This window comes from Empidonax traillii, unplaced genomic scaffold, assembly GCF_003031625.1.
Source record: "Empidonax traillii isolate 1590-97213 ecotype Southwest subspecies unplaced genomic scaffold, ASM303162v1 scaffold5:size3517227, whole genome shotgun sequence".
Classification (NCBI taxonomy): Eukaryota; Metazoa; Chordata; class Aves; order Passeriformes; family Tyrannidae; genus Empidonax; species Empidonax traillii.
In genome coordinates this window covers 1234721-1257505 of record NW_020955198.1, presented here as the reverse complement: position 1 = coordinate 1257505, position 22785 = coordinate 1234721, and the positions used below count along the sequence as shown (strand labels likewise).

Here is a 22785-nt window from a genome sequence, read left to right as displayed (position 1 = left end):
AGGATTTCTCCTATAGCCAGGGCTGGTATCGTATAGCAAACCACAGTAATCCCAGCTGGACAGCATCAAGTTCCTAGCCATTGCTCTACTGGTTCTTAAATCTCAAGGCACTTCAGCTTCTGCTATGACCCTAAGACTCTTAAAAAAGAAAACAGAAAGAGAGCAGTCCTGGATTTCTCAGTGTTTTGGGGTTATTTCTGGTCAGTGCAATCAAACACATGGCTCTGTTTCAAGATGACCTCACTGTGCTCTGGAGCACCGTGTCTTGTGTGCAGTGAGAGAAATGGTCCCTTCCAGTCACACTAGTGACGAGCTTGGTCCCACTGTCAGGGATGGAGAGCAGGTCTCATCTCACATTGAGCTCTGTATGGATCCCTGCAGGGAGGAGGTGATACACTGGGATGCTGCAGCTGATCAGTGCTGTGTGAGGAGGAGGTTGCCTGAGCTGCCCTCCTCTGGGAAAGAGGACGATGACAGCAAAGCTGCTCTACATTTGCATTGTAGGAACTTTCACCGGTGCAGCCCCAATCAGGTGCTGCCGTTGGCAAGCATTGGGCTCAGGGGGACAGTGAATGTGGTCTAATTCGGCAAATCCTGTGTTGTCCCAGTTTCCCTGTTTCACTGAGCCTGCTGCACAGAGTGTCTTGGCTCCCTGGGAGGAAGGCAGGCGCTGTAGCAGCCCGTGCGTTGGTGTTTGCTCATACAAAGGGTGAACGCCCTTGATTTACCCCGTGTTTGCTGGCAGTCAGGCACATGTTCAAGTAGTTATTGCATAGCGTGTTCTGCGTGGTCAGTGCAGCATATTTACATGCCCCAAGCTGGGAAGGCTTAACTCTTTGCAAACCTGACTGTTCATTCTTGCTGCTTGTCTTCTGTCACTTCCAGGTCTGGAGCTGCTGAAGAATTGGTGTGTCAAAGGCTACCACACTGGGGCAGGGACAGATTTGGCCCAGGTGGTATGTATGACTGTGGGTAAGGTAGTCAGAGAGGCTTGTTTGCCTGCCAGAGTTGGGTAGAGAGCCTGCTTTTTCTGCTTCCTCTGATTCCTGCCTTACCTGTTTACCTTCTTCTTCCTTCTTTGCCAAGGCCTCCAGGAGTCTGGAAAAACCCATGCTGCCCTATTTCCCACTAACATGAAGTCATGAATAGTATATCAGATCTCCAAGTATTTTGCATCTGAATATCACTGGGTACAGCCCTACATATTTGGCACCTGACCTGCCCCTTAGTCCCCTTTGTGAGGGAGTCATCTCTGTCTGTCACTCCCGTGCCTTACAGCAGACTGATGCACTGAAAGAAACCCACTCTTGACCTCGAGATGCTCTACTCCCACTTTCAGCAGAGGGATTCATTAGTCAGAGAGCAAAGACTGCTCTGTTTGCTATTCTTGGAACAGTCTGGTGGCAGTGATGATGTGCGGCAATGAGGCAGCTCTAGCTGAAACTCTCTAGGGCAGCCTATGGCAGAGCACAGCAGGCTTGAGGGATTTTTGCCATGACTTAAATAACCATTCTGTTGTCTTTCTCTCCTCCTGTAGTGGTCGTTGCCAAAGTCTTTCTTACTTCAGAAGAGTAGCATTCAATCAAATGGCTTCAGCAAACTGGAACTGGGCAGACTGGGGTGAGTTTGTACTGGCCGTGACACGCATGGTGTTCACAGTGTGGCTTTAGGATGGCAGGGAAAGCTGCTTTGTTTAAGGGGAGAGGAGCAGGTTGGTTTTCAGGCTCTGAAGCCAGCCTCAGCTGTCTGGAGAGCAAACTGGTGGGTCTGGCATGATGTCTGCATAACTGGGCATGTCTCCTTGGCACTGTGCGCCCAGCTCAGATGGGAGTGAAGCCCAGAACAGCCAGATTGAGTAACGTTCAGGGCTGTCATGGTCAGGACATGCTGACAAGATGTTTCCCTGATAGGGAACTGTGCCACTTCTGTGGGCACTGATGTGGTTAGCAGTGAGCAGAGGCTCAGCTGCAGCGTGGGTTGGGCGAGCAGTGACACTCCCAGGTCTGCTGCACTCTACCAGCTTCCCTGAGCAAAGCTGGGCTACTGGCCCTGAGAGCTTCCTGCGGAGAGGTGAAGGACAGGGTCTGGGTGAGCCAAAGTGGAGGGGAGGCACACCCCTTGTCTCCGGTGCTACAGGGAAGTTCATCCATGTTCCTGTGCCCAGGCCAGGATGGACTTGGGTTTACATTCAAACAGAGAGATCAAGCTATGGTCCTGAAGCCCCATCAATATCTTGGATATCTGTTGGGGTGAGTGGTGCTGCCTGGGATGGGAGATGGAGTAGGTGAGCCTGGCAGCCGTATCTGAGTTTCGTGTGTCATGATACTGCAGGTAAATGTTGCACCATGGTCCTTTTGGTCCTTTCTCACTGTCCCTAAGCAGCACAGGGTCTCCTTTCTCCTGCAGCACACACTTCCCTTCAGCTGGTGAGGACCTCACAAGATGCCTGGAGCCCAGCCCTACTCAGAGCTTACCTCTCAACAAGTGCACTGGTGGAGCCAACCAGAGACCTTCTGGCTGCCTCTCGGACACCACCCTGGTGATGTGACCAGGCAGCCACTGGGGACACATCAACCTACCTCAAAGGAAGAGACGGGAGCTGGCTCTGTAGAGCAAGGACTGTGGGAGCCCCTTGCACTGCACACTTGCTTGTGGGGCTGTTTTTGGAGAGGAATGTTTTACTGGATGAAGAGGAGAGCTGTGTGACTTCAGTTTTCAAAACAAATGGCAAAGCCTGAGGAAGTGGGGTTTGTCAGGCCTTTGTCCCAGGCTGCTTTTAAATCCTTTTATCTGCTGTGTGGGAGCCGGCTGAGCCTGCCCTTCTTGTCCCCAACCAGCATAGGCTGAGCCCTTGGTTGCCTGTGTCTCTGTGTCCTGAGCTGCTGGCAGCCAAGTGTGCTCCTGCCCTGCTGCAGCCTAGGTCCTGGAGAAAAGTCCCAAATCGGTACCCCACTCCTCTGGAAGGAGCAGGGCTTGGGACCTTTTCTGAATGCCGGTGCCAGCATTCTCTGCTCAAGAGACACCATGAGTAGCAGCATGGCTGCAGTTTGTTGTGGGGACAGTAGAGCTGCTGGGGATGGAACAGCTGAGCTCATTGGCTCTCTGGTGTGCCCTGCAGCATACGTGCGTGGATTGCAGGCTGATGCTCTTCTCCTGGGCTCTGCTCTCTATTTTCCATTTGTTTCTCAAGGATTTTTATTAAAGTTTAACGCTCAGCTGCTCTCCTCATTCTCATCTGTCTCTCTTTCCCTGATCTCTTTGTGTCTGGGATGCAGCTCAGCTCTTCCCACAGGACTTCACTGAGCTCTGGTACAGTGTGGGTTTGTGCTACCACCCCCCTTTTTCTCTGTCCTTCTCCTAGCAGGGGGTAATTCTTGCTGTCCTGGGGGCAGGTGTGTGTGCCCCCCTGCATGGAGGAGCAGCTCCCAGCATCACTGCCTTATGTCCTAGGGACTCTCCTGTGGACCTGTAACCAAGGGGAACAGAGCAGTCCAGCCTTACAGTAGAGGGAGGAAGAGCTGGGTGCTGGTTCAGGGTTATGTTCCCCCAGCCTGCTAGCTGGATGCTGGCCGCTTGGGCAGGTTGTTGGAGGCTAGAGGAGATGCTGAGCTTCTGGTGTGGGCCCTGGGGCTTACAGAAAGCCCTTCCTTCCCCTCTCCTTGCAGCCCCCCGTTTCCCGGCACTGGGCCCTGTTTCTCCGGTCTCCTTGGTGACAATCTCATCTCTCATCGGCTTCTCTCCAGCACCTGAAAATAGCTCCGAAAGTGGAGATGCCTGCCCCCTTCCCTGCTGCCAGCACCCGCGATGGCCAGGCTGGAGCCAGGCTGCTCTGCACGGCACGGCTGTAGCGGCTCGCCCCCATCGCCCTCTGCACCGCTGCGGGGCACGGGCCACTGGGCCCGGGCTGCGCTGTGTCCTCCTGTCACCCCAGTACCGAGCTCTCGCCCTCGTCCCTTCTCCTCCTGCCTGCCGTGAGGCAGCACAAGGGGATTCCTTGCACTCCGCCATGGGCCAGTGTCTCCAGCTGTCCCCTGAAACCAGGCAGAGCCCTGTCCCCTTGACCCGGCAGCCACCAGCCCGCTTGCCCACCGCTGCCCCGGGCCGGCCCGACAGCTGGCCAAGGTGCTATTTGAACCTCCCTGAAATAGAAGTGGAGCCGACAGCGGGCGGAGGGCGGGCAGGCGGCAAGGAAGGAAGTTCCCTAGCAGGTCGGGCTGCCCCCGCCGTGGGTCTGGCGTGGCTGGGCACAGCGAGCCGCAGCAGGACCCCGGGCAAGGGCGGGCAGGGGCAGACAGGGCTGGCCAGCCTCCAGGACGAGGGGTCCGCAGCCGCTGTGACCGTCTCTCAGCCCGTGACTGGACCCAGCCCTTCTTCAGCACCTCCGGGGAGGGGGGCACGCTGTGTCCCCCACCCGCGATGGGGCGGGGGCACCACCGGGCGGGCAGGGCTCTGAGCACCGCTCCTGGAGGACGGGGATCCGCGAAGCGGGGTGTCCTCCCGCTCTCTGTCCCCAGCCACCCCTCCATCGCCCCTTCCCTCGGATCCGCAAGGCCAACGCTATCCTCGGGGCCGCGGCCACCCCCTCCAGCCCGGGGCTGCGGGCTCTACCCGGCCGTGTCGGCCGTGTCCCCCCCCGCGGCGGTGGTGGGGGCACGGCTGGCATTGCTCGCTGACACCCTATCTGCCAGGGCCACGCCAGCCGCGGGCCCAGAATAGCAGCGCTGCCCCGCAGATAGTCAGCATGGAGCGGCTCCGCGGCCCCGCTGTGTCCCAGGTACCGCCGGGCTGGGTGGGGGGTCCTGTCCCATAGCCCCTCACTCGGAGAGGCCATCCCCGAGGTGGGGGAATGTGGGGGGCTGCCGGGCCCCTTCCCACGGACATGCAGCCAAGGGGACAAGGACGCCCTTGTCTCGGCTGTACCCAGACCCTTGGGAAGGGTAGGGGGATATGTATGCTGGGTCTCCTCCTTCCCGGGGCTGGCTCTGGACTCCTTAGGGAGCAGTCGCTGTACCTTCGTTATTTTAGGGTGGCCTGTAAACATTAGCTCTGTCAGGTACGTTTGTGACCGGGGTTGCTTTTCCCTCTGCACATGCTGCTGTGTTATGGTAGGGTCTCCTGGGGACTGGGGAGAACGGAGTCAGACATCCGGCCCTGTGGCCTCCCTTCAGGGGCTACCCCCTCATTATTGTAGGTCTCCTGGGACGGACCTGGTCCCCGGGGGAAGCCAGTGGGGCTGGCGAGGCTCCCGGCACGGGAGGAAGCAAGACCGGGATTTACACCTTGGGACTGGGAGAGGATGGGCTCAGAGCCACTGTGGGACCTGCTGGGCTCCAACAGCAGAGAGAGAAGGCGGGAGGTCCTGCCGTTCATGCCCTGCCCTGCCCTGCTCTGGGGACCCCCACTGGCTCCCCAGAGCAGGGAAACAAGCTGGGTGCCCTGGGCTGGAGCCACCATGGAGGCTGCGGGCTCTGGGGATCCTGCGCTGGCAGGGGGCTGCCAAGAGGGACTGGGGGCTCAGCCCCGCCCACATCCCCACCCTGAAAGGACAGTCCGGCTCTGGTGAGCTGGAACAGGGTGAATGCAGGCAGCATCCGTGGGTGGGGGAAAGGCTGGACTCCTGCTGACCCCTCCTTGCTGTGTGCCCTCTCAGGTGGCGCTGCTGGATACTGCTGCCTGCCCTAAGGAGGAAGGTGGGTAGCAGGTAGAACCTAGGTGTGTAGGAGGGGGGGACTGCCTTAGTCGTGTGATGAGTACACTGGTCCTCTGCCCACTCTGCCCATACCCCTCATCACCCTCACTCCTCAGCTGAAGTGCACCCCAGGCTGGAGAACTGCAGTGCTGTGTGCTGCCCCTGTGGAGTAGGGAACAGGGAGGCTCTGTGGGGAGCATCCCCTGCTCCCCCCTAGGCAGGAGGTTGCTGAGACTCAGCATCTCAGCTCGTTGTCTGGGGCTGGGATGGCTTTTCCTGCAGGGTTCCCAGAGGCTCTATGCCCCAGGGAGGAGGAAGAGGAGGAGGAAGAATACAGGCATAGGAGATCTGTCACCTTCACACTGGGAAATGAGATACTGAGACTGGGCCCAGAAAGTGAGTTTCAGAGCCCTGACGCTGAGGTCTACATGCACTTCCTAAGGAGCCACTGCTGCTACGATGCCATACCCACCAGCTGCAAGCTTGTCGTCTTTGACATCTCCCTGGAGGTGACAAAGCAGGGGATCAGTGGGGATGGGCAGTGGAGGAGCAGGCTCGGGACCCCCTGATCCCCTCCCCACTCTGTCAGCAGATCAAGAAAGCCTTTCTGGCACTGGTGGCCAACGGGGTGCGTGCTGCCCCTCTCTGGGACAACAAGACACAGAGCTTTGTGGGTGAGTGCCAGCAGTGCTGCCTGGCCCCCTCCCTGGCCCGGCAGTGAGGGTGCAGGCAGTGCTGCCAGCCCCACGTGTCTCCACAGGGATGCTCACCATCACCGACTTCATCAACATCCTCCACCGTTACTACCGCTCACCTCTGGTGAGTGTGGTGGGGAGAGCATGAGAGATCGGGGCATGCATGGGGCAGGGAGGGGCTGTCCCCACCTCTCCTGGTCTCCTCTTCATCACTGGACTGTGACCAGGGGATGATTCTGGGCCAGGGCAGCATCTGCTTTTTGCCTGTCTGCCTGGCACTGAAAATGTAATTCCTGTGCTTAGGGTGATGGGATAGGATGCCTGGGGAAAGGAGTAGTGTCTCACTGTGCCCTCAGTCCCCCATAAGCCCCCATAACCAAAGCATTTCCCTACCTTCAGGTTCAAATCTATGAGGTGGAGGAGCACAAAATTGAGACCTGGAGAGGTAAAAATCATGGGGTGATAGGGATGGCTGGGCAGGATGTTGTGCAGGGCATAGTGGTGAGCTCTGGGTTGTGGGGCTGCATGAGAGGGCTGGAGGACCCCCCCTTCCACCTCTCTCCCTTGGCAGAGGTGTACCTGCAGGGCTCCTTCAAGCCGTTGGTCTACATCTCCCCAAGCAATAGGTGAGAGCCTGTCCACCCCTTGGGGTGGGTGTGTGTTTGCCTGCATTGCAGCCCTATCCCACCACGATGTCCCCATCACCCACAGCCTCTTCGATGCTGTCTACTCCCTGATCAAGCATAAAATTCACCGCCTGCCTGTCATCGAGCCCATCTCGGGCAATGTCCTGCACATCCTGACACACAAGCGCATCCTCAAGTTTCTCCACATTTTTGTGAGTGTCGGGGCTGTGTGTGCACACACATGGCAGGTGCGTAGGGGCACAAACAAGGGTATCAAAATGTGTGTAGGTGCCAGTCAAGCCCTGCCCTGACCCATTGCAGGCCTCTACCATTCCCAAGCCACGCTTCCTGAAAAAAACAGTGCAGGAGCTGTGCATTGGCACCTTCCGTGACCTGGCTGTTGTGCCTGAGACTGCCCCGATCTACACTGCCTTAGACATCTTCGTGGATCGCCGTGTCTCTGCCTTGCCTGTCATCAATGATGCCGGTACCTGGGGAGGAGGAAAGTGACCCCCTCATCTCCCTCTGCCAGCAGCTCCATCCCCATCCCCATCCAAAAACCCTCTCCTGGCTCTTGGGCTGCCGCTTGGGGTGTGCAAGGAACATGGCAAATGTCCCCAAGGCATGTCCCCCTCCCCAGCTCCTGCCCTGTTTCTCTTTGCAGGGCAAGTGGTTGGCCTGTACTCCCGGTTTGATGTCATTGTGAGTACCCTGTGTGTTTGCATGCCTGAACACAAGTGTGGCCCCTTGCATGCACTGGTGGGGGTGTTCACACTTATCTGTGCCTGTGTAAACCCATCCCAAATGCAATGTCCTGCCCATGCCAGTGCACATCTGCTCAGTTCATCCCCAGGACTCAGTGTTCCCTCTGTGTTGCCACAACGGGGTATGAGGACACACGGGGGTGCTGAATGGGGTCACACCTCCCACAGCACCTGGCAGCCCAGAAGACCTATAACAACCTGGACATCAGTGTGCGGGAGGCACTGCGGCAGCGCACTACCTGCCTGGAGGGGGTCATCACCTGCTACCCCCATGAGCCCATGGAGGACATCATTGATCGATTTGCCAAGGAGCAGGTGAGTGGCTGGGGTGCCTTGTGCCAGCACAGCCACCCCTGCCAGCTGCCCAGCGTGCCCATGATGGTCTGCCTGCACCCACAGGTCCATCGCCTGGTTCTGGTAGATGAGAACCGGTACCCGCGGGGCATCGTCTCCCTCTCCGACATCCTCCAGGCCCTTGTGCTCACTCCCGCAGGTATCGATGCTCTTAACTCTTAGCCCACGGCACTCCATCTTTCTCCACTTGCACTCCGCATTTCTCTCCACTTCAGGTAGGCGCTGTCCTCTGTCACTGTGGGCCTGTTCCCTTCATGACACTGGGTCACTTGCACCTTGCCACTTTCCTGCTCAGACCACCTGCCTCCACCCCAGCCAAACTGGCCCTGAGGGATGAAGGAGGCTGGGGCTGGGGTCTGGAAGCGCTGGGTGCCCAAGGGGGGACAGCAGGACCCAGATGCTGCTTGTCCTGGGGTACACAAGAATCAGAGGGGGACCCCTGGTGTCCATGAGGAGGGATGGGGGCACTTGCCATGGAGACAGCTCCCCTAGACTCCCATTCAGGCAGTGAATGGAATGCAGGTTTTGCAGGTCTCTGGGTTTTGGGCTGGATGAGGGTTTTGGGGTGTGATGCACCCTAAGACAAAAGCATATTTTTGATCTCACCTCAAACCCTGAGATCTGAGCACCTCCAGTGCCATTCCTCCACTTGCACCCTCATGACATGCTGCCCACGAGTAGCCATGTGTACACCATGCCTGACCCATGGGCCCTGGCTGGCAGAGGCCCCCAAACCCTCTCTACCTGCAGCAGCCCCAAAACTGCCTGCTCCAGGGACAGGGCTCACTCTCAGGTGGCACTGGGACCATACTGCCTGATTGCCTGCAGCTGGGTCTGCTCACCCACTGCCTGGTGAGTCCTCACTGGTGATGGGTGGGCATTGTGTTTGCACCCACTGTGGCAGCTCTTTAGGGGTGAAATAGGAAGGAGGGAGCTGGCCCTGGGTCCCATCTGCTTTCCAAAGGTAATGATACTTTTTTTGGGGTAGTGGTGGGTAATGGGCTTGGGACATCCTCATGTCCACCAGTTCCACCAGCAGTGCCCAGCTGCTCTGCACAAGAGGGGACAGGGAGCGGTGTGTGTGAGCCACAAGTGAGACAAGCCCCTTCCCCCTATTTCCCAGTCATGGTATCTTCGCTTACCCCATTCCTGGTGCCCACAGGGGTGGCTGCATCAGGAACTCCAGGGGGCCCTCTCCAGGCCAGCTGCCCTCCCTCGTAGCCCAGAGCTTGCATCCAAGCCAGGAATAGAGGCACGACCCCAGTGTCCACCAGGATGGGTTGGGAGGGCCATGCCACAGGGTGCTCAGTCCAGCACTGTTTTAGGGTTATGGCCTCGCATGCTCTCTTGCCTTGCAGGCATCGATCGATCCTTGCTCTGAAGACACCAGGAAGTGCCACTGTCTTGTTTGACTCAGGGGTCTCTTGCATGGCCCGTGAGAAGGAGGCTTTGGCCTGAAGGTTCTCTGCAGGGAGGATCTGCCTGTTCACCCCAGTCCTGGGGCTCGTCTTGACTCCAGGGCCAGATCCTGTCAGCCTTGGGGAGGCAGAAAGGGTGGAAAAAGGGTCACCGGGGTACCTCCTGCCAGTGAGCACAGTGATGCTCAATGGGCACTGTGCTGGAGGAGCCATGACATGCCTGTGGCTGGGCACAGAGATCCACAGAGCCCCAGAAGACCTGGTCACTCTGCTCCCATCCCACTGCTGCATTCGAGCATTTCCACTGTGGCTCCCTCCTGGTGAACACAGTCCCACCGTCTGTGCCCAGTGCTTGGTAGCATAGGCTCAGCTGCACACACAGGCTTGTTTATTGTAGGGTCACATGGGGCTGGAGCTCCCTGGCAGAGGCACAGCCTGTGCAAAAGCTGGCACCAGGATGGGCACTTGCGTGGGGATCCTGTGCACGTTTTGGGGTGGGAAGGGGATACTTATTTATTTGTTGGTCTGTTCAGCCTCGTTGTAACAAAGTAGCCTGATCCAAGAACTGCCTCTTGCTTTTCTGGGTTAAAGCTGAGCATAGCTGCTCTGGAGAGAGCAGGGCTTGGAAGAGGGATACTGGCTACTTGGCAGGGCTGGGGAACCCAGCCTGGAATGCCAGCAAGGGTGGCATGGGCACAGGGGGTAGAGCCAAGGTGACAGGGAAACAGGGCATGCAGCCTTGATTACAGTGGTGGTGGGAGGGCCCTTCAGGGATGCCCCAAGCACAGCAGCCTTGGTGCCAGCAAGGTTTCTGCCTGCTGCTTCCCTTAGTCCAAGAAGTAGGAAGGTGAGAGTGGTTCACTGTTAGGGTGTCCCATGCCCCAGGACCCTGGTAATGCATCCCTTGTCTGTGGCTGCTACCAGCTCTGAGCCCCTGTGATTGCCCTGGATATCAGCTCCCACTTGAGGATGGGGGGTGCCGAGCTGACCTTTCTCTGCCTGCTTCACATGGAGCAAGCCCTGCCATTCCCGTGACCCCATAAGAGCATCTCAGTGCAACAGTGGCTAATAGTGGAAGGTCCCGGGTGCTAAACACCCCTCCTGTGTTGGCTGGCTCTGCCAGGGGACATGATACCAGTGCTGGGTGGTGACAGGCCTCTTCCCCTCACTGGGGACGAGCTGCATTATTGCTTTGCTTTCCCAGCTCCGCCCCTTGGGAGAGGTGCAAACCCCAAACCCGGCCAGCACTCAACCCTCCCCTTGGAGGCATGGGGGAAACTGAGGAACAGAGAAGCTTCTGAGGCCAAGGTCAGCTGTTCAGAAAAGACCCAGATGTCCTGGCTCCAGGCACAGATCCACGCGCAGCTACACAAGGACAGGACGAAGGAGACACCAAATGGCTGCAAAACCCCACCCTGCTTCCCCCCTGCCCTGACAGAGCTCCCAGGTCCCCAACACAGCCCAGCTGGGCATGGGATGGGGGCGACACAACCCCCTAAAGTGTGTGAAAGGCACAGCAGTTCCCTAAGCCTCCCGCTGATTTGGGGTAGGGGGCTACTAGTGCCCCAGGGGCAATTTGGGGGCAATCTCTTATCCTCTCCCTCTTCCCCACAGTGGGGCTGGGAGCCCCCCGACCCAATCTGGGCAGAGGACGGTTTTGCCTTCCTGCCTGCCCCTCCCTGTGGGGCAGCGGGGGTTCTCCATTTGGCACCCAGGGTCAGGGGTGGATGTGCAGTCAGGGGGCTTCCGGGCGAGCAATGAACTCCAGGTTGATGGGCTTGTCGGCCACCAGGACAATGCGGGACACAGATGTCACCTCCACGCCACGGGGGTCTGGCCGCACCTCGAATGCTTGGATGATCTGTGGGAAGAAAGGGAGTGGCAGTGCCTTGGGGACTCCCTGGGGCCCCCATCCCAGCTCATGGCAAGATAACCAGAGTGGAGGGGTCCCTACTCACCCTGGCGAGGGCCAGGTGCATCTCCAGCTCAGCAATGCGGCGTCCAACACAGGCGCGAACCCCGTAGCCAAAGGGGATGGAGCTGAAGGGGTGGTGGGGGGACCCATATCCGCGGAGCCAGCGCTGGGGCAGGAATCGCTCAGGCTCAGGGAAGTAGGTCTCATCGTGGGACATTGCGTAGTGTGCCAGGACAAAGAGGGTCTGCAGGGCAGTAAGTGGGGGTTAATGACCAGACCCAGCCCCATTAAGCGCAGCGGGGAACCCCACACCACAGCCCCTACTCACATTCTTGGGGAAGAGGTAGTCTCCGATGACAATGTCCTTCTCATAGAAGACCCTGGCGTTGGTGGGCACTACGGGGTAGACCCTGGGATATGGGGAGAATAAGTGGTGAAGCAGGACCCATCTGGAGATCCCAGACGGAGAGAGCTGCAGGCAGGACAAGGGGGAGCACCTCCTGCTGCTAAGCAGCTCCCTAAGGAGGAGGTGGATATATGTGGTCCTGAGGGACTGAAATTCAGCCTCCCATACCGCCTGGTTGGTGTATTTTCCCCGGAGAAGGGGCTGATGACCAGGACCTTGGGGCAGGGGCAAGGCTGGGCTGTACCTCAGTGTCTCCTTGATAATGGCCCGAAGCATCGGCAACTTGGGGATATCCTCAGCAGCCGGAAAGCGGTCGGCAGGCACAACAGCTTTCAGCTCCTGGTACAGGGTCTCCTGGATGCCTGGGTCCCGGGAGAGGTGGTACAAGGCCCAGGACAGTGTGTTGGAGGTCTGGGGGAGTGGAGAACCAAGGTGAGTGAGAGAACTGCGGCTGGTACCTGAGCAGCCTTGTACCAAGCACAGCACCAGTATGGCACCAGAGAACCCCTGCTCTGGTGTGCAGGAAAGTCAGGGGTGAGGGGTAGCAGGCGCAGGGGAAAGTGGGATGGCGAGCATGACAGGGAGCAGAGCAGAAGACAGGGATTGAGCTGACTGATTCCTGAGGGTTTGCCCCTGGGGAGCATTAGCCTCCCAGCCACCAGGCCAGAGCTTGCAGAGGCTGGGCTGAGCATGGCCCTGTGGGTTCCCCTGGGCATGGAGCTCAGCAGGAATCCCCTGGCAGCAGCTGTCTGGCTCTCACCGTGTCCACACCAGCCAGCAGCAGCTCGGCCACGCTGCCGTAGACCTCATCCAGGCTGAGTCTGCCACTAGCCAGCAGGTAGCTCAGGTAGCCGGACACCTCCTTGCCGCGCTCTACTTGCCCCTCCAGCTCCTCCATCTTTCGGTCAATCAGGGTCTTGCCTGCAGGGACAGAGAGCGGGACCCAGAGCTGACAGAGTGAGGGCTGCCAAAAGGACATGTGGCCAGGGACTGCTCCACTTTTGAGTGTCCTTAGGGAGTCCAATCCTACCATGCTGGGTCCCCCTCGTCACTGCTCACCGAAGGCAAAGATGGTGTCCCAGCTGTTCAAGTAGCGGTCCCAGAAGGGCAGCACCTTGCGGCTCCATCGGGGCAGGACGGTGGCGAAGATGGAGTTCTTGAACATGAGGTTGATGGAGTCAATGAAGCGCTGGGTCTCGGCAGGGACCTGCTGTTTCAGGCACCCAATGCGGGTCTCGAAGAGGATGTAGGAGATCCCTGTGGAGGACAGACAGTATCCAGACCTCTGGGGGGATGGGAAGAGTGGGGCAGGGCAGGGGTGAGGAGGAAGAACCCCCTACCTTCGAGGGCAAAACGGTAGAGCAGGTTGGCCACGTCCTCCACCAGCACCCCTGAGGAGCTGCGGCTCCGCTCCTCCCGCAGCCGCACCATCAGGTCTGACACCACCTCCCCGATGGCATCCGCATACAGCACTGCCTCTGAGGGCTTCAGCAGCCGCTTGTTGAGGACCTGGCGCAGGCGGTACCAGCGCTCCCCTTCCCTGGATGGGGACAAGGCTCAGTGCTGGGTGTACGGATGTACAGGGGGCAGTGGTTGGCAGCAGTGTCCCAACACTCCCAACTCCAGCCTGGAACCACCCCAGAGGTCTTTCCACCCACCATGGGCATGGCCATGCCCTTCTCCTCGGTGGGGACATGCACCTTGCAGGAGAGGGAGCAATGCAAGTTGCCACCTAGGCATCTAAGGAAGGGACAGGAGATGTGTGCTGTCCCACAGAGGACAGCCAGGACAGGACTCACTCAGTGAAGGGTCCATAGGGCAGGCTGCGAGTGTCCCGGTGCTCCTTCCACAGGGCCATGTCACTCCGCATGGGGTATTTACCCTCCTGCCGTAGCAGCTGCTCCAGCACCACTGGGCTCCCAATGTTGATGTTCCTATAATGCCCGAAGGTCGACTTCCAGATAGGGCCGTAAAGGCGTCGGGACATCACCTGCAATGCACAAAGCATGGCAGGGTGAATGGGACAGGAGTTGGATCAGATCCTCCCTGCCCCAGTGCTGGCCCTGCATGTACCTAGCACCCTCTGCATCCATCCTGTGGACCTCCCAGCGCCAGCTGAGCTCAAGCACCTGCCCCTGACTCTCCAAGCTGGCATCATCCTTGAAGTGCTCTGCAGATGGCCTGTGCTGGTGTCTCCAGGTGCATTACATCTGCCAGCACTAAGCACACCAGGCACTGACTCCCAGTGCAGACTGGCATGCCCCTCACCCATCCCAGAGATACACAGGGAGCCTGGTGGGTCTTTTGGGGAAGGAAGACCAAAAGAGGACAGCAGGGACAAGGACAACTGCCAAACACAGGTCTGTGATGCGATACAGGACCATTGCAGCAGTTGTCAGCAGGTCCAAGTCCTGCTGCTTCCAGCATGGCCTCAGCTCTGATTAACCTGGGGACAATGGTCCCTGAGTGGGTCCTTGAACTCACCACTCAAAAGGGTGGTTAATGATCAGCAGTGGGAGGGCAGAGCCAGGCCAGGACATGACTGGGCTGCTCCCAGAGCAGGCTGTCACCTCTGGGGCATGGCCGGGGGCCACAGGCTCACAAATCAGCTAGGAGACATCCACAGCATCAGCCCTGCTCTGGTCTCTGTTGGCTGCAGCTCCTCTCTCCTCTGCTGCACCCAAAGGTTCCATGCCTGCCTCCCTGCCAGGGAGCACTATGCCCCCCTCCTTGGGGGCAGCTGGGCACCCCTTTGCAAGTAGATCTGCACAGGGCCGTGCCCAAGGGGACATGGCATCTCCATCCCAGGCAGGCACTGACAGAGCCCCTGCAGAGCATGGCCAAGCATGGGGAGCTGAGGGGGGCCTAGTAGGGAAGCCTTGATCCCCATTCCCCGTGGCTGCGGGGATGCACGTGGTACAATCTCCCTTGGTGACTGACTGCATCGCAGCCTGTGCCTGGATTCAGCTGGATTCGTCACCACAGGGAGACGTTCCTCGTGCATGGTGGCAGCAGGAGGGGGAGGGACAGCCACCCCAGCAGGCAGCTACTGGGCATGGGGCAGCTGTGGCCTGGGTTGAAGCCTGCCCACCAGCATCTGATGGCAGCAAGGACCTGACACAGTGCAGGCCTTGGAGAGCGGGGCTGAAAGAATCCAGAGCTGCTGGGATCTGGAGAAAGGCACCTCCAGAGCATGTGGGCATCTTTCTGCAAAGCCAAGCTGTGCTCAGAGTCCCAGGGGCAGGAGGGAGCATGAGGGAGCTCGCATGACTTCTTGAGATCCCACTGCCCTGTGACAACCTCTTCTCCAACCAGCAGTGGCTGGTGCACTGAGATGCCAGGGAGGCATGATCCCACATGATTCTCTGGCCGGTCAGAGCTCCAGAGGGCTGGAAGATGCTGCCTGGCTTGCAGCCAGCCAAGCCCATTGCTTGCTTCATCCGAAGAATGAGGAAGTGTTGACAGAAGAAAACAAACACCTCTGTCTATCCCTCCTCTGCATGCCTGGGTAACATCTGCCCAAAAACCTCCCTGGGCACATGCTCCCCAAACGGTTGCCCCTCCAGCTTGTCACAGCTGTGAGCCAGAGATGCCAGGACCCCGTGATGTGCCCCCGAACCGCTGCCCTTAAGACTGCCCGGCCGTCTCGGGTATGCTGAGGCAGCCCTGAGCTGGCTGGACCTTCCCGGGGTCACCGAGTTCTGCTGCCTCTCTCCACACTGCTGGCCACAGCACCACCCTACGATGCCGGGGTGCTCCCCCTTGCCCTGCCCCTCCGCTTCCCTGCTCTGCCGCCCCCGCTCAACTCCCTGCCGTCACTTGTTGGTGGCTCTCCCCCTCCCTGGAGCCCATCTCCCCTTGTCCCCGGCCCGTACCCACTCCCTCCCTTGCAAAGCCTCCCCAGGGTACAGCATCCTCCCTGCAGCCCACCCGGAAGCCCCTCCATCCCACGCACCTATCTCAGCCCCCCCCATCCACGCCCCCGTGTACGGTCCCCAGGCCCCCAGGCACCCCGACCCCCGCACTCCCGCAGCCCCCGGGCCGGACTGTCCCGGCGCACCTGCAGCCGGTGCGTGTGCAGCAAGTAGCCCCGCAGGAACAGCCAGACGAAAGTCCGGAGCAGCCCCGGCCCCGGTAGATCCTCCGGTCCCTTCAGCCGCGCCGGCCCCGCCGCCGCCGCCGCCGCCGAGCCCCCGGTCCTGCGCGGCGGTCCCGGGCTGCTGCAGGGCGGCGGGCGGGGGCGCAGGAGCAGCGGCAGCAGCGGCCACCGGGCCCCGCCGCTCGGGCCCGCCATGCTCCGTCGGCAGCGCACGGGACGGAGCGGGGCGGGGAGGCACCGAGGGTGGCGGGGGGCGGCACCGGGGGCGGTGCGGGGGGCGGTGCGGGGGCGGCAACCGGACACCGGCACCGGGCACGGCGCACGGGGGATTGAGCATCGCGCACCGGGCACGGCGCACTGGGTACCTCGCACTGCGAATGGAGAATCGCGCACCCCGTGCGCTGCCCAACGGGTACCGGCCGCGGTGCCGGCTGCTGCGCACCGGGTACGGGGCTGCTGCTCCGCGGGCACCGGGCAGTGCATACCGCGCACCTTGTGCCGCCTGCTGCGCTCCTGCTACCGGGCCATGGATACCGGCTGCAGTGTTCTGGATGCTCCTTACAGCACCGCGGGTACCGTATCCCATACACCAAATACTGGACGCTGGACACTGCTCAGCATCATCACACGGCATGCACAGGATGCTAGGTACTCGGAACTGGCATCAACGATACTCAGTGCCATGTATCAGTGACTGAGTGCCACGTGTTGTGCATGATGGCACCATGCACAAGGCATCTGGCAGCCAGTCCCTGATACATGGCACAGCAGGTACAGCACCCTGGGCGCAACGCAGCATGTGGCACCAGCACTGGTACCAGCTCCAGGTGCTACACACTGGGCATGGCACATGGACACTGCTCACCAGGCACTGACACCAGGCACTGCACTAGGCACGGCACAATGTGTGCCAGCACCAGCATTGCGCTCTGGCACTGGGTACCACATCCCAGACCCTGCACACCCTGCATCAGCACCAGGCTCATGGCTGGGCCTGCTCTTGAGGGCTACTTGCCCTTATGGACTAAGCTCTCCTGCCCTGCCTCTGTCTCCTGCCTGTCATCTCCCTGTGCCTGCCTTGTCCCCCAGCAGTGCAGGATAGTGCCCTGAGGAGCTGGGTCCAAGATGTCCCAAGGCCTCTCTTAGCACTTCCTCCAGGTGCTGCCAGCTGGGATCACAGATAGGAAGACCTTGGTATGCCCACTGTGGCTGCTGGCAACACAACCAGAGGCAGGTTTGATTTGTCTTTATGTGAGGGAGAGAACAGCACCAACTCCTGCCTCAGCCTGGTGCAGGTCAAGCTGTCCAGCCCATGAGCAGGACCTTGCTGTGGTAGTGTCGGACCATGGATGCAGGACATGTCCCCTCTAGCCAGCCTGGCACTGGCACCAGGTCCTGGAGCAGTGGGGCAGTGCTCTGTTCAGGTGTCCCTCCTGGAGTGTCAGGCACCACGTCTCTGGCTGGGACATCCCAGTGCTGATCATTAACCACTCTTATCGGGTGGTGGGTTCAAGGTCCTGGACAGGCAGGTTGTGCCCTCAGGTTGGGCTGTTCCCATTCTCGGTCCTGCCTCACCGGGAGGTGGGGGGTGTTCTGCGCTGTGTCCCAGACTGATGCCTTGTGAGCTCTCTGCCAGCCGGCCCGGGACCTAGGCACTCCTCTGCCTGTAGTCACCCCTTAGGCACCCCAGGTTGGGACAGCCAAGCGTGAGCACCTGCTGCCATCTCATGGCTGCTCAGAGCCAGCTCTCCCGCTTGCCCTGCACCGGTCAGGCCCACAGCCGGGACAGCAAGAGAGCCTCGGACACAGGACTGCTGGGGGGCTTCCTGGTGTCTAGGCACCAGGCTCTCGCTCCCCCCGGCAGGGGACGTCTCAGCTCCTCTTAACCCGCTGTAAACGCGTTTCCACTTGCGTTTCCACCTCTTTCAGTTTAAAACCACCACCTCTTGCAAAAAGAGTAACAGTCTCTCTTCCCTTTTCTTATAAACCCATTCATGTATTGAAAGGCTGCAATAAGATGTTCCTGTGCCTTCTCCAGGTTGAATAACCCGAAATCCCCTGTTTTCATGGGAGAGGTGCTCCAGCCCCCTGATTAGTTTTGTGGCCTCTGGACCCGCTCTAACAGGTTCATGTCTCTCTTGCACTGAGGACCCCAGAGCTGGATGCAGCACTCCACTCGTGGGCTCTCATGAGTGTGGAGTGGAGCAGCAGCATCACCTCCCCTGACCTACCCTGCTGGCCATGCTTCTTGTTTTCCAGTCTCAGACACGATCTGCTTACTGGGCTGCAAGTGCACATTGTCAGATCATACACTATTTTTGATCCACTAGTATCCCCAGGTCCTTCTCTGTAGGACTGCTCTCCATCCATCCATCCATCCATCCATCCATCCATCCATCCATCCATCCATCCATCTTTCACTCCGCCAGAACAGGTACTGGGGTCATCTCGACCCGGGTGCAGGACCACCGCAGCGGCTCCCCGGGCCGGTCCCCGATGCCCCCGCAGCACGCTCGGGAAGGGGACACCGTTATTCTGGCTACTTCCCGCTCCCGCCGCTAGGCTGTGCTCCCCTCCCTCGGACGGAGGGAGTGGCGTCGTGGACCTGCCGGGGGCTCCGCCGGGGCCGCTGCCAGCTAGGGCTGTGGGGGAGGCCGTGCAGAAGGGAGTGTGGCAGGGTCGGGTGAATCACCCCCTTCCCAGAGCCGCTCGGCGGGGACTTCCGAAGGGAAGCGGCTGGGCCATGACACATCCTCCACCGGAGGATGCCGCGAGGAGCCGGGGGCACCGCCAGCTCCCGGGAGGTCCTCCAATGCGGGGCCAGCTCAGTTTGGCGGCAGGCAGAGCAGAGGCGGGAGAGCAAATGCTGCCTTTATCCATGGGGATGTGGAACTCAGGGTGGCAAGTCCCATCTTGTGTGTCACTCTGCCCCAGAGTTGCTGCAACCCTATTCATTCCACGGATGTATTGTCAGGTCTGAACTCATCTCACCAGTGGGACCTGTGGATGCAGATACAGGCACCGTGGCCCCCCCCCGCTGCTCTGCCCCTCAACCCATCCACCACACACTGCTCATGGAAGGTCCTGGCTGCTGCTGGTCCTGCTGGGATGAACGGACAACTTCTTTACGTGACTTGAGCAGTGTCACCCAGGAGCTGGAAATTTTTCCCAGGGCTGCATCCTCTAACCCTGATTTGCTCTCCCACAGCTGGTGAGGTGGAAGTGGGGTGTCCCAGGGGAGGGCATCCCTTGACTCACCCCCAGGAAAGCCCAGGCTGTGAGAAGGCTGAGCCTGGGTCCCGAGGACTGTAAACAACCCAAAGCATTTAACTGGAGATGGCTTGTCACGTCAACTGTGTGTCAGCACGGTGTCACTGCCTGAGTCATGAGCCATGCTGGGGCTAGTGGGGCTGCACAGGGGGGACATGGGAAGATCAAGAGGGATGTAGACAGATCCCAGGCCTGGAGACAAATGCTCCTCTCCCACACAGAGAGTTCAAGTGGGACCCTCTTGGCCCTCTCCCAAAGGTCCCCTTCCACTCATTTCCCTCTCTCTGACCCTTAGATCCGGGCAAGGGCTTGGGGACAGCACAAAGCTTTTGAAACAAGAGGTAAATCAAACAGGACAATGGTGTGTTCTCCATGACCACTACACAGGGCTCAGCACCTGACAGTAAGCTCTGATTTGGGCTCCCCCTTCTTTGTGCCCCATGGGACCCTGGTGGGCCAGGACCTTTCCCCGAGGACGTGAGGGCAGGATGCCGGAGCAAACCCGGGGCTGGCATCCCGTTATCGCAGGAGACGGGAGGCAGCCCCAGGCTGCTCTCAAGTGGTCCTGGCTGATTAGTGACTTCAAGTGCCTATGGAGTTATTCTAAGTCAAGTAGGCGCTAAGGGAGCCAACCTGGGACTGGCAAAACCAGCCCGGGCTTTCCTGGAGCGTCGTCCATCCCCTTTGCTCCCCAAAAAACTCTCCAAGATGGGGAGGTGTCTCCCCCCTCCAGCTGCTCTCCCTAAACCTTACTCCTCCTGCAAAAGGCTGTTTGCTCCAGCCCAAAGCAAACCTGATTTTATCTTCTGACTCCAGTTCCCTTGGCTGTGGGCCATGGTCGATGCCTCCCACGCAGAACTTGCGAAGCCCATTCGGGGACCCGTGCACAGAGCGGGCTGTGTGTGCTGCCGCATGACATCATGTTTACGGCCCGCGGGGGCCCAAGGACAGAGGCATCGCTCTCAGCCCAAGAGATGTGTATCCTTCCCATGGATGGACAGACGGATGTGCAGGGAGCTGGAAGGAGTGGGACTGACCACAGTGCCATGCCTCCCTGAAGAGGGGTGGTTGCAGTTTTGTTGCACTGCAAGGCAGTCCCCCTGGCCTCAGTTTCCCCTCTGAGCAGTGGAAAACATATCCTGTGCTAGCAATGAGGATGCAGTGCTGCAGCAGCACAAAGTCAGGCCCTCGAGCTGCCCTTGGGACCTGGATGTTCCCTTGTCTCCCAAGACAGAGCTGGGCCTTTGCTGGTGAAAAGAGTAACAACATCCAGAACCACACAGGCTCACTAAAGAGTGCTAGGACCATTCTTTCTCCTGTCCATCCATCCATCCATCCATCCATCCATCCATCCATCCATCCATCCACACTTGTATGCAGCTTTCTCACAGCCATCTCTCCATCCATCTTCTGAGCTGTCTTTACACTCACCCATCCATCCATCCATCCATCCATCAACAAATACATGCATCACTCTTCTCACCCATCCCCACAGCTACCTGTCTATCCAGACAGCCACCCACCCATTTGTCTGTCTATACTCCTATTCACCTCTCTATCCATCCATCTCCCAGCTGTCAGTGCCCAAGGGATGCACAGTGCTCCCTGGGGGTATAATGTGTGCATGTGTGTCTGTGGGACATGCTGGCCTTGCAAAGCACAGTGGGCAGCAATGTCCCAGGCTGTGTCCAGCCATGGGGCAGGGGCAGGAGTGCTGGCCAGGGAGGGGGGCCTGCTCATCTCATCTAATTTAAGAAAGGGCCCCACAGTTGCTGTCAGCACCCGGTGGCTCTGATCTGGGGACAGGTCCTCGTCAGCTCCACTTGCCACCCACTGGCCTGACATGAAAGGGCTCTGCACCCCGATAAGGCCCCAGATACTTGGCCCTGGAGGTGAGCAGCACTGTGGCTGAGTCTGGGAGACCCTGAAGAATAGGTCTCAGCCTGGCTGTCCCCAAATTCACTGCCACCCCAGCACAAGGGGGGCCTGCGTGTTTGCATCAATTGGGAGTTCAGTCCCGGGGGCTGACCATTGCTTTGAGCACTGGATCATTCCCTGGGTCATCATCTGGCATCTCCCACTGGGGACACAATCCCAGGGAGGGCTCCATCCTCATCATCCCCCTGGCTGCCATAGGCCCGTCCACTGGCCGTTACCCTGCTCTGGAGTCCCCCGGCTGTGAGCAGCCATGGATGGGGACCATGTTGTTTTAATAAGATCATTCTCCTCCTGCCGTGAGGTCGCAACCCCAAACTTATGACATCACAGTGCGCTGCCATGGAGATGCCGGGATGTCACAAACACAGCTCGATGACCTCACTGCAGGAGCAGGAGATGAGGCCAACCTGGGTTTGATTGCCAATGTCCTCAGGAATAAAAAGGAGGGGAGGGACGCTGGGAAAGTATGCGGCCGCTGAGCGCTGGGGTGTTTGGGTTGGAAATCACTGCGCTTTCCCCGCAGCGGGAAAGGCCCATCCTTTCCTCCCCCTGTCCACTCCCTCCCAGCAGCCAGAGCCCCCCAGCCTTGTGGCTGTGGGGCAGGGGGGCTACAGGAGCAGGGCACCCCCATCCTTGCCCTTGGGGCTGTATGGTTGGGAGTGAGAGACAGAGCTCAGAACAGCATCAAGGCACCAGCTCAGAAGCAGAGGCAGTTCAGTGGGGGTTGCAGGATGGGGCACACAAGGGATACTTCATCCCACAGGCAGGATGGGGATCACTGGGGATGCTATCACAAGGGACAGAGTGGGTTGGGGTCTGGGGGAGATCTCTTCTTGAAGAGAGGTCATGTTGCTATATGGGTACATGATTACCCAGCACAGCACCCCGAAGCTGGACCCCAAAGAGCACTGCTTGGCCCTGCCCATTGAACCAATAGCTGTCCCCTCCTCAGCCCATAAACAGCAGCCTCTCCTAGGGACCAGCCCCCACTATCCCATCACCCTTCCAATGCAGCTGAGTTTTCTATCCTCTACAGACTTTTCTACTGGGGAGAACATGGCTGGTTGGGGGGACACCCATCCCCTCCCCCTCTCTGTTGCAGGGGTGTGGAGGTGTCTGTTCTCCCCCTGCGTCCTCCGTCATTAATTTCCATCAGTGGCCAAGCAGGGCCGGGGCTGCCCGGGGGTGGCCGAGGAACACAGCGCTTTCCCCTGATAGCAAAAATAAATACATTAAAATTCTTGCAGGAGGCAGAAGAATGCGGGACGGCAGGAAAAAATTGTTTTATAATTTATAATAACACAAAAGCCGGGGCGGGTGGGGGGGTGGGGGGAGTGAGCTGCAAGGGGCGAGGAAGGGCAGAGACAAAGGCTCAGCTGCGATGGTGGAGGCTGCTTCAGGGTGGCAGTGGCATCCCCATTGCCTTGGCTCAGTGTCACCACTGTGTCCTTGTCCCCTGAAGTATGTGTCCCTTTGGGTCTTGTTGCAGAAGGGGAGGCAGTGAGAAAACTACTGGAGCTGGGGGAGCAGGCTATCACACCCCAGCTGCTTAATCAGATCTCAGTATCTCTATGCCTCAGTTTCCCCTTGCTAAAGGGGAATTTTTATGCA

At 59.2% G+C, this 22785-nt stretch overlaps 3 protein-coding genes across 5 annotated transcripts in view; 2 read left to right on the top strand and 1 right to left on the bottom strand.

The window, feature by feature from the left end:
• TTLL4 (tubulin tyrosine ligase like 4) overlaps positions 1 to 3012 on the top strand; it is a 26462-nt gene extending 23450 nt beyond the window's left edge. For both annotated transcript variants that reach the window (XM_027879202.1, XM_027879210.1), the window contains exons 17-19: positions 886 to 956; positions 1538 to 1620; positions 2407 to 3012. In XM_027879202.1, the coding sequence (XP_027735003.1) occupies positions 886 to 956; positions 1538 to 1620; positions 2407 to 2548 (296 nt within the window). In that variant the 3' untranslated portion in view covers positions 2549 to 3012. The remainder of the gene's footprint in view (positions 1 to 885; positions 957 to 1537; positions 1621 to 2406) is intronic.
• A 2543-nt stretch (positions 3013 to 5555) lies between these two features.
• PRKAG3 (protein kinase AMP-activated non-catalytic subunit gamma 3) lies at positions 5556 to 10047 on the top strand. Of its 2 annotated transcripts, none has more exons than XM_027879298.1 (11): positions 5556 to 5690; positions 5972 to 6198; positions 6282 to 6363; positions 6450 to 6508; positions 6784 to 6829; positions 6956 to 7010; positions 7096 to 7222; positions 7332 to 7497; positions 7675 to 7712; positions 7943 to 8089; positions 8174 to 8767. In XM_027879298.1, the coding sequence occupies exons 1-11, from the start codon at positions 5579 to 5581 to the stop codon at positions 8288 to 8290; spliced, it is 1176 nt and encodes a 391-aa protein (XP_027735099.1). In that variant the 5' UTR covers positions 5556 to 5578; the 3' UTR covers positions 8291 to 8767. The 2 variants fall into 2 exon arrangements, 1 of the variants encoding a protein (XP_027735099.1); XR_003570709.1 differs by lacking the exon at positions 5556 to 5690 and adding an exon at positions 9487 to 10047 and having other exon boundaries at positions 6002 to 6085; positions 8174 to 8343.
• A 794-nt stretch (positions 10048 to 10841) lies between these two features.
• Positions 10842 to 16161, bottom strand: LOC114055287 (sterol 26-hydroxylase, mitochondrial). The gene is made up of 9 exons (XM_027879263.1): positions 15928 to 16161; positions 13667 to 13857; positions 13208 to 13407; positions 12927 to 13124; positions 12628 to 12788; positions 12112 to 12278; positions 11790 to 11871; positions 11505 to 11705; positions 10842 to 11407 (listed from the first exon to the last, which is right to left on the bottom strand). Exons 1-9 carry the CDS (start codon positions 16159 to 16161, stop codon positions 11282 to 11284), a joined length of 1560 nt encoding a protein of 519 aa, XP_027735064.1. The 3' UTR covers positions 10842 to 11281.
• Between the last annotated feature and the right edge of the window lie 6624 nt (positions 16162 to 22785).

Excerpts from the sequence above, each read along its gene's own strand:
- PRKAG3 (XM_027879298.1), top strand. The coding sequence starts at position 5,579 with ATGCAGGCAGCATCCGTGGGTGGGGGAAAGGCTGGACTCCTGCTGACC. Across the intron at positions 5,691-5,971 it reads TGCCTGCCCTAAGGAGGAAG|GGTTCCCAGAGGCTCTATGC; the intron begins GTGGGTAGCAGG and ends CTTTTCCTGCAG. Across the intron at positions 7,713-7,942 it reads ACTCCCGGTTTGATGTCATT|CACCTGGCAGCCCAGAAGAC; the intron begins GTGAGTACCCTG and ends CACCTCCCACAG.
- LOC114055287 (XM_027879263.1), bottom strand. The coding sequence starts at position 16,161 with ATGGCGGGCCCGAGCGGCGGGGCCCGGTGGCCGCTGCTGCCGCTGCTC. Across the intron at positions 12,789-12,926 it reads GGACACCATCTTTGCCTTCG|GCAAGACCCTGATTGACCGA; the intron begins GTGAGCAGTGAC and ends CTGTCCCTGCAG. Across the intron at positions 11,706-11,789 it reads ACTACCTCTTCCCCAAGAAT|ACCCTCTTTGTCCTGGCACA; the intron begins GTGAGTAGGGGC and ends ACTGCCCTGCAG.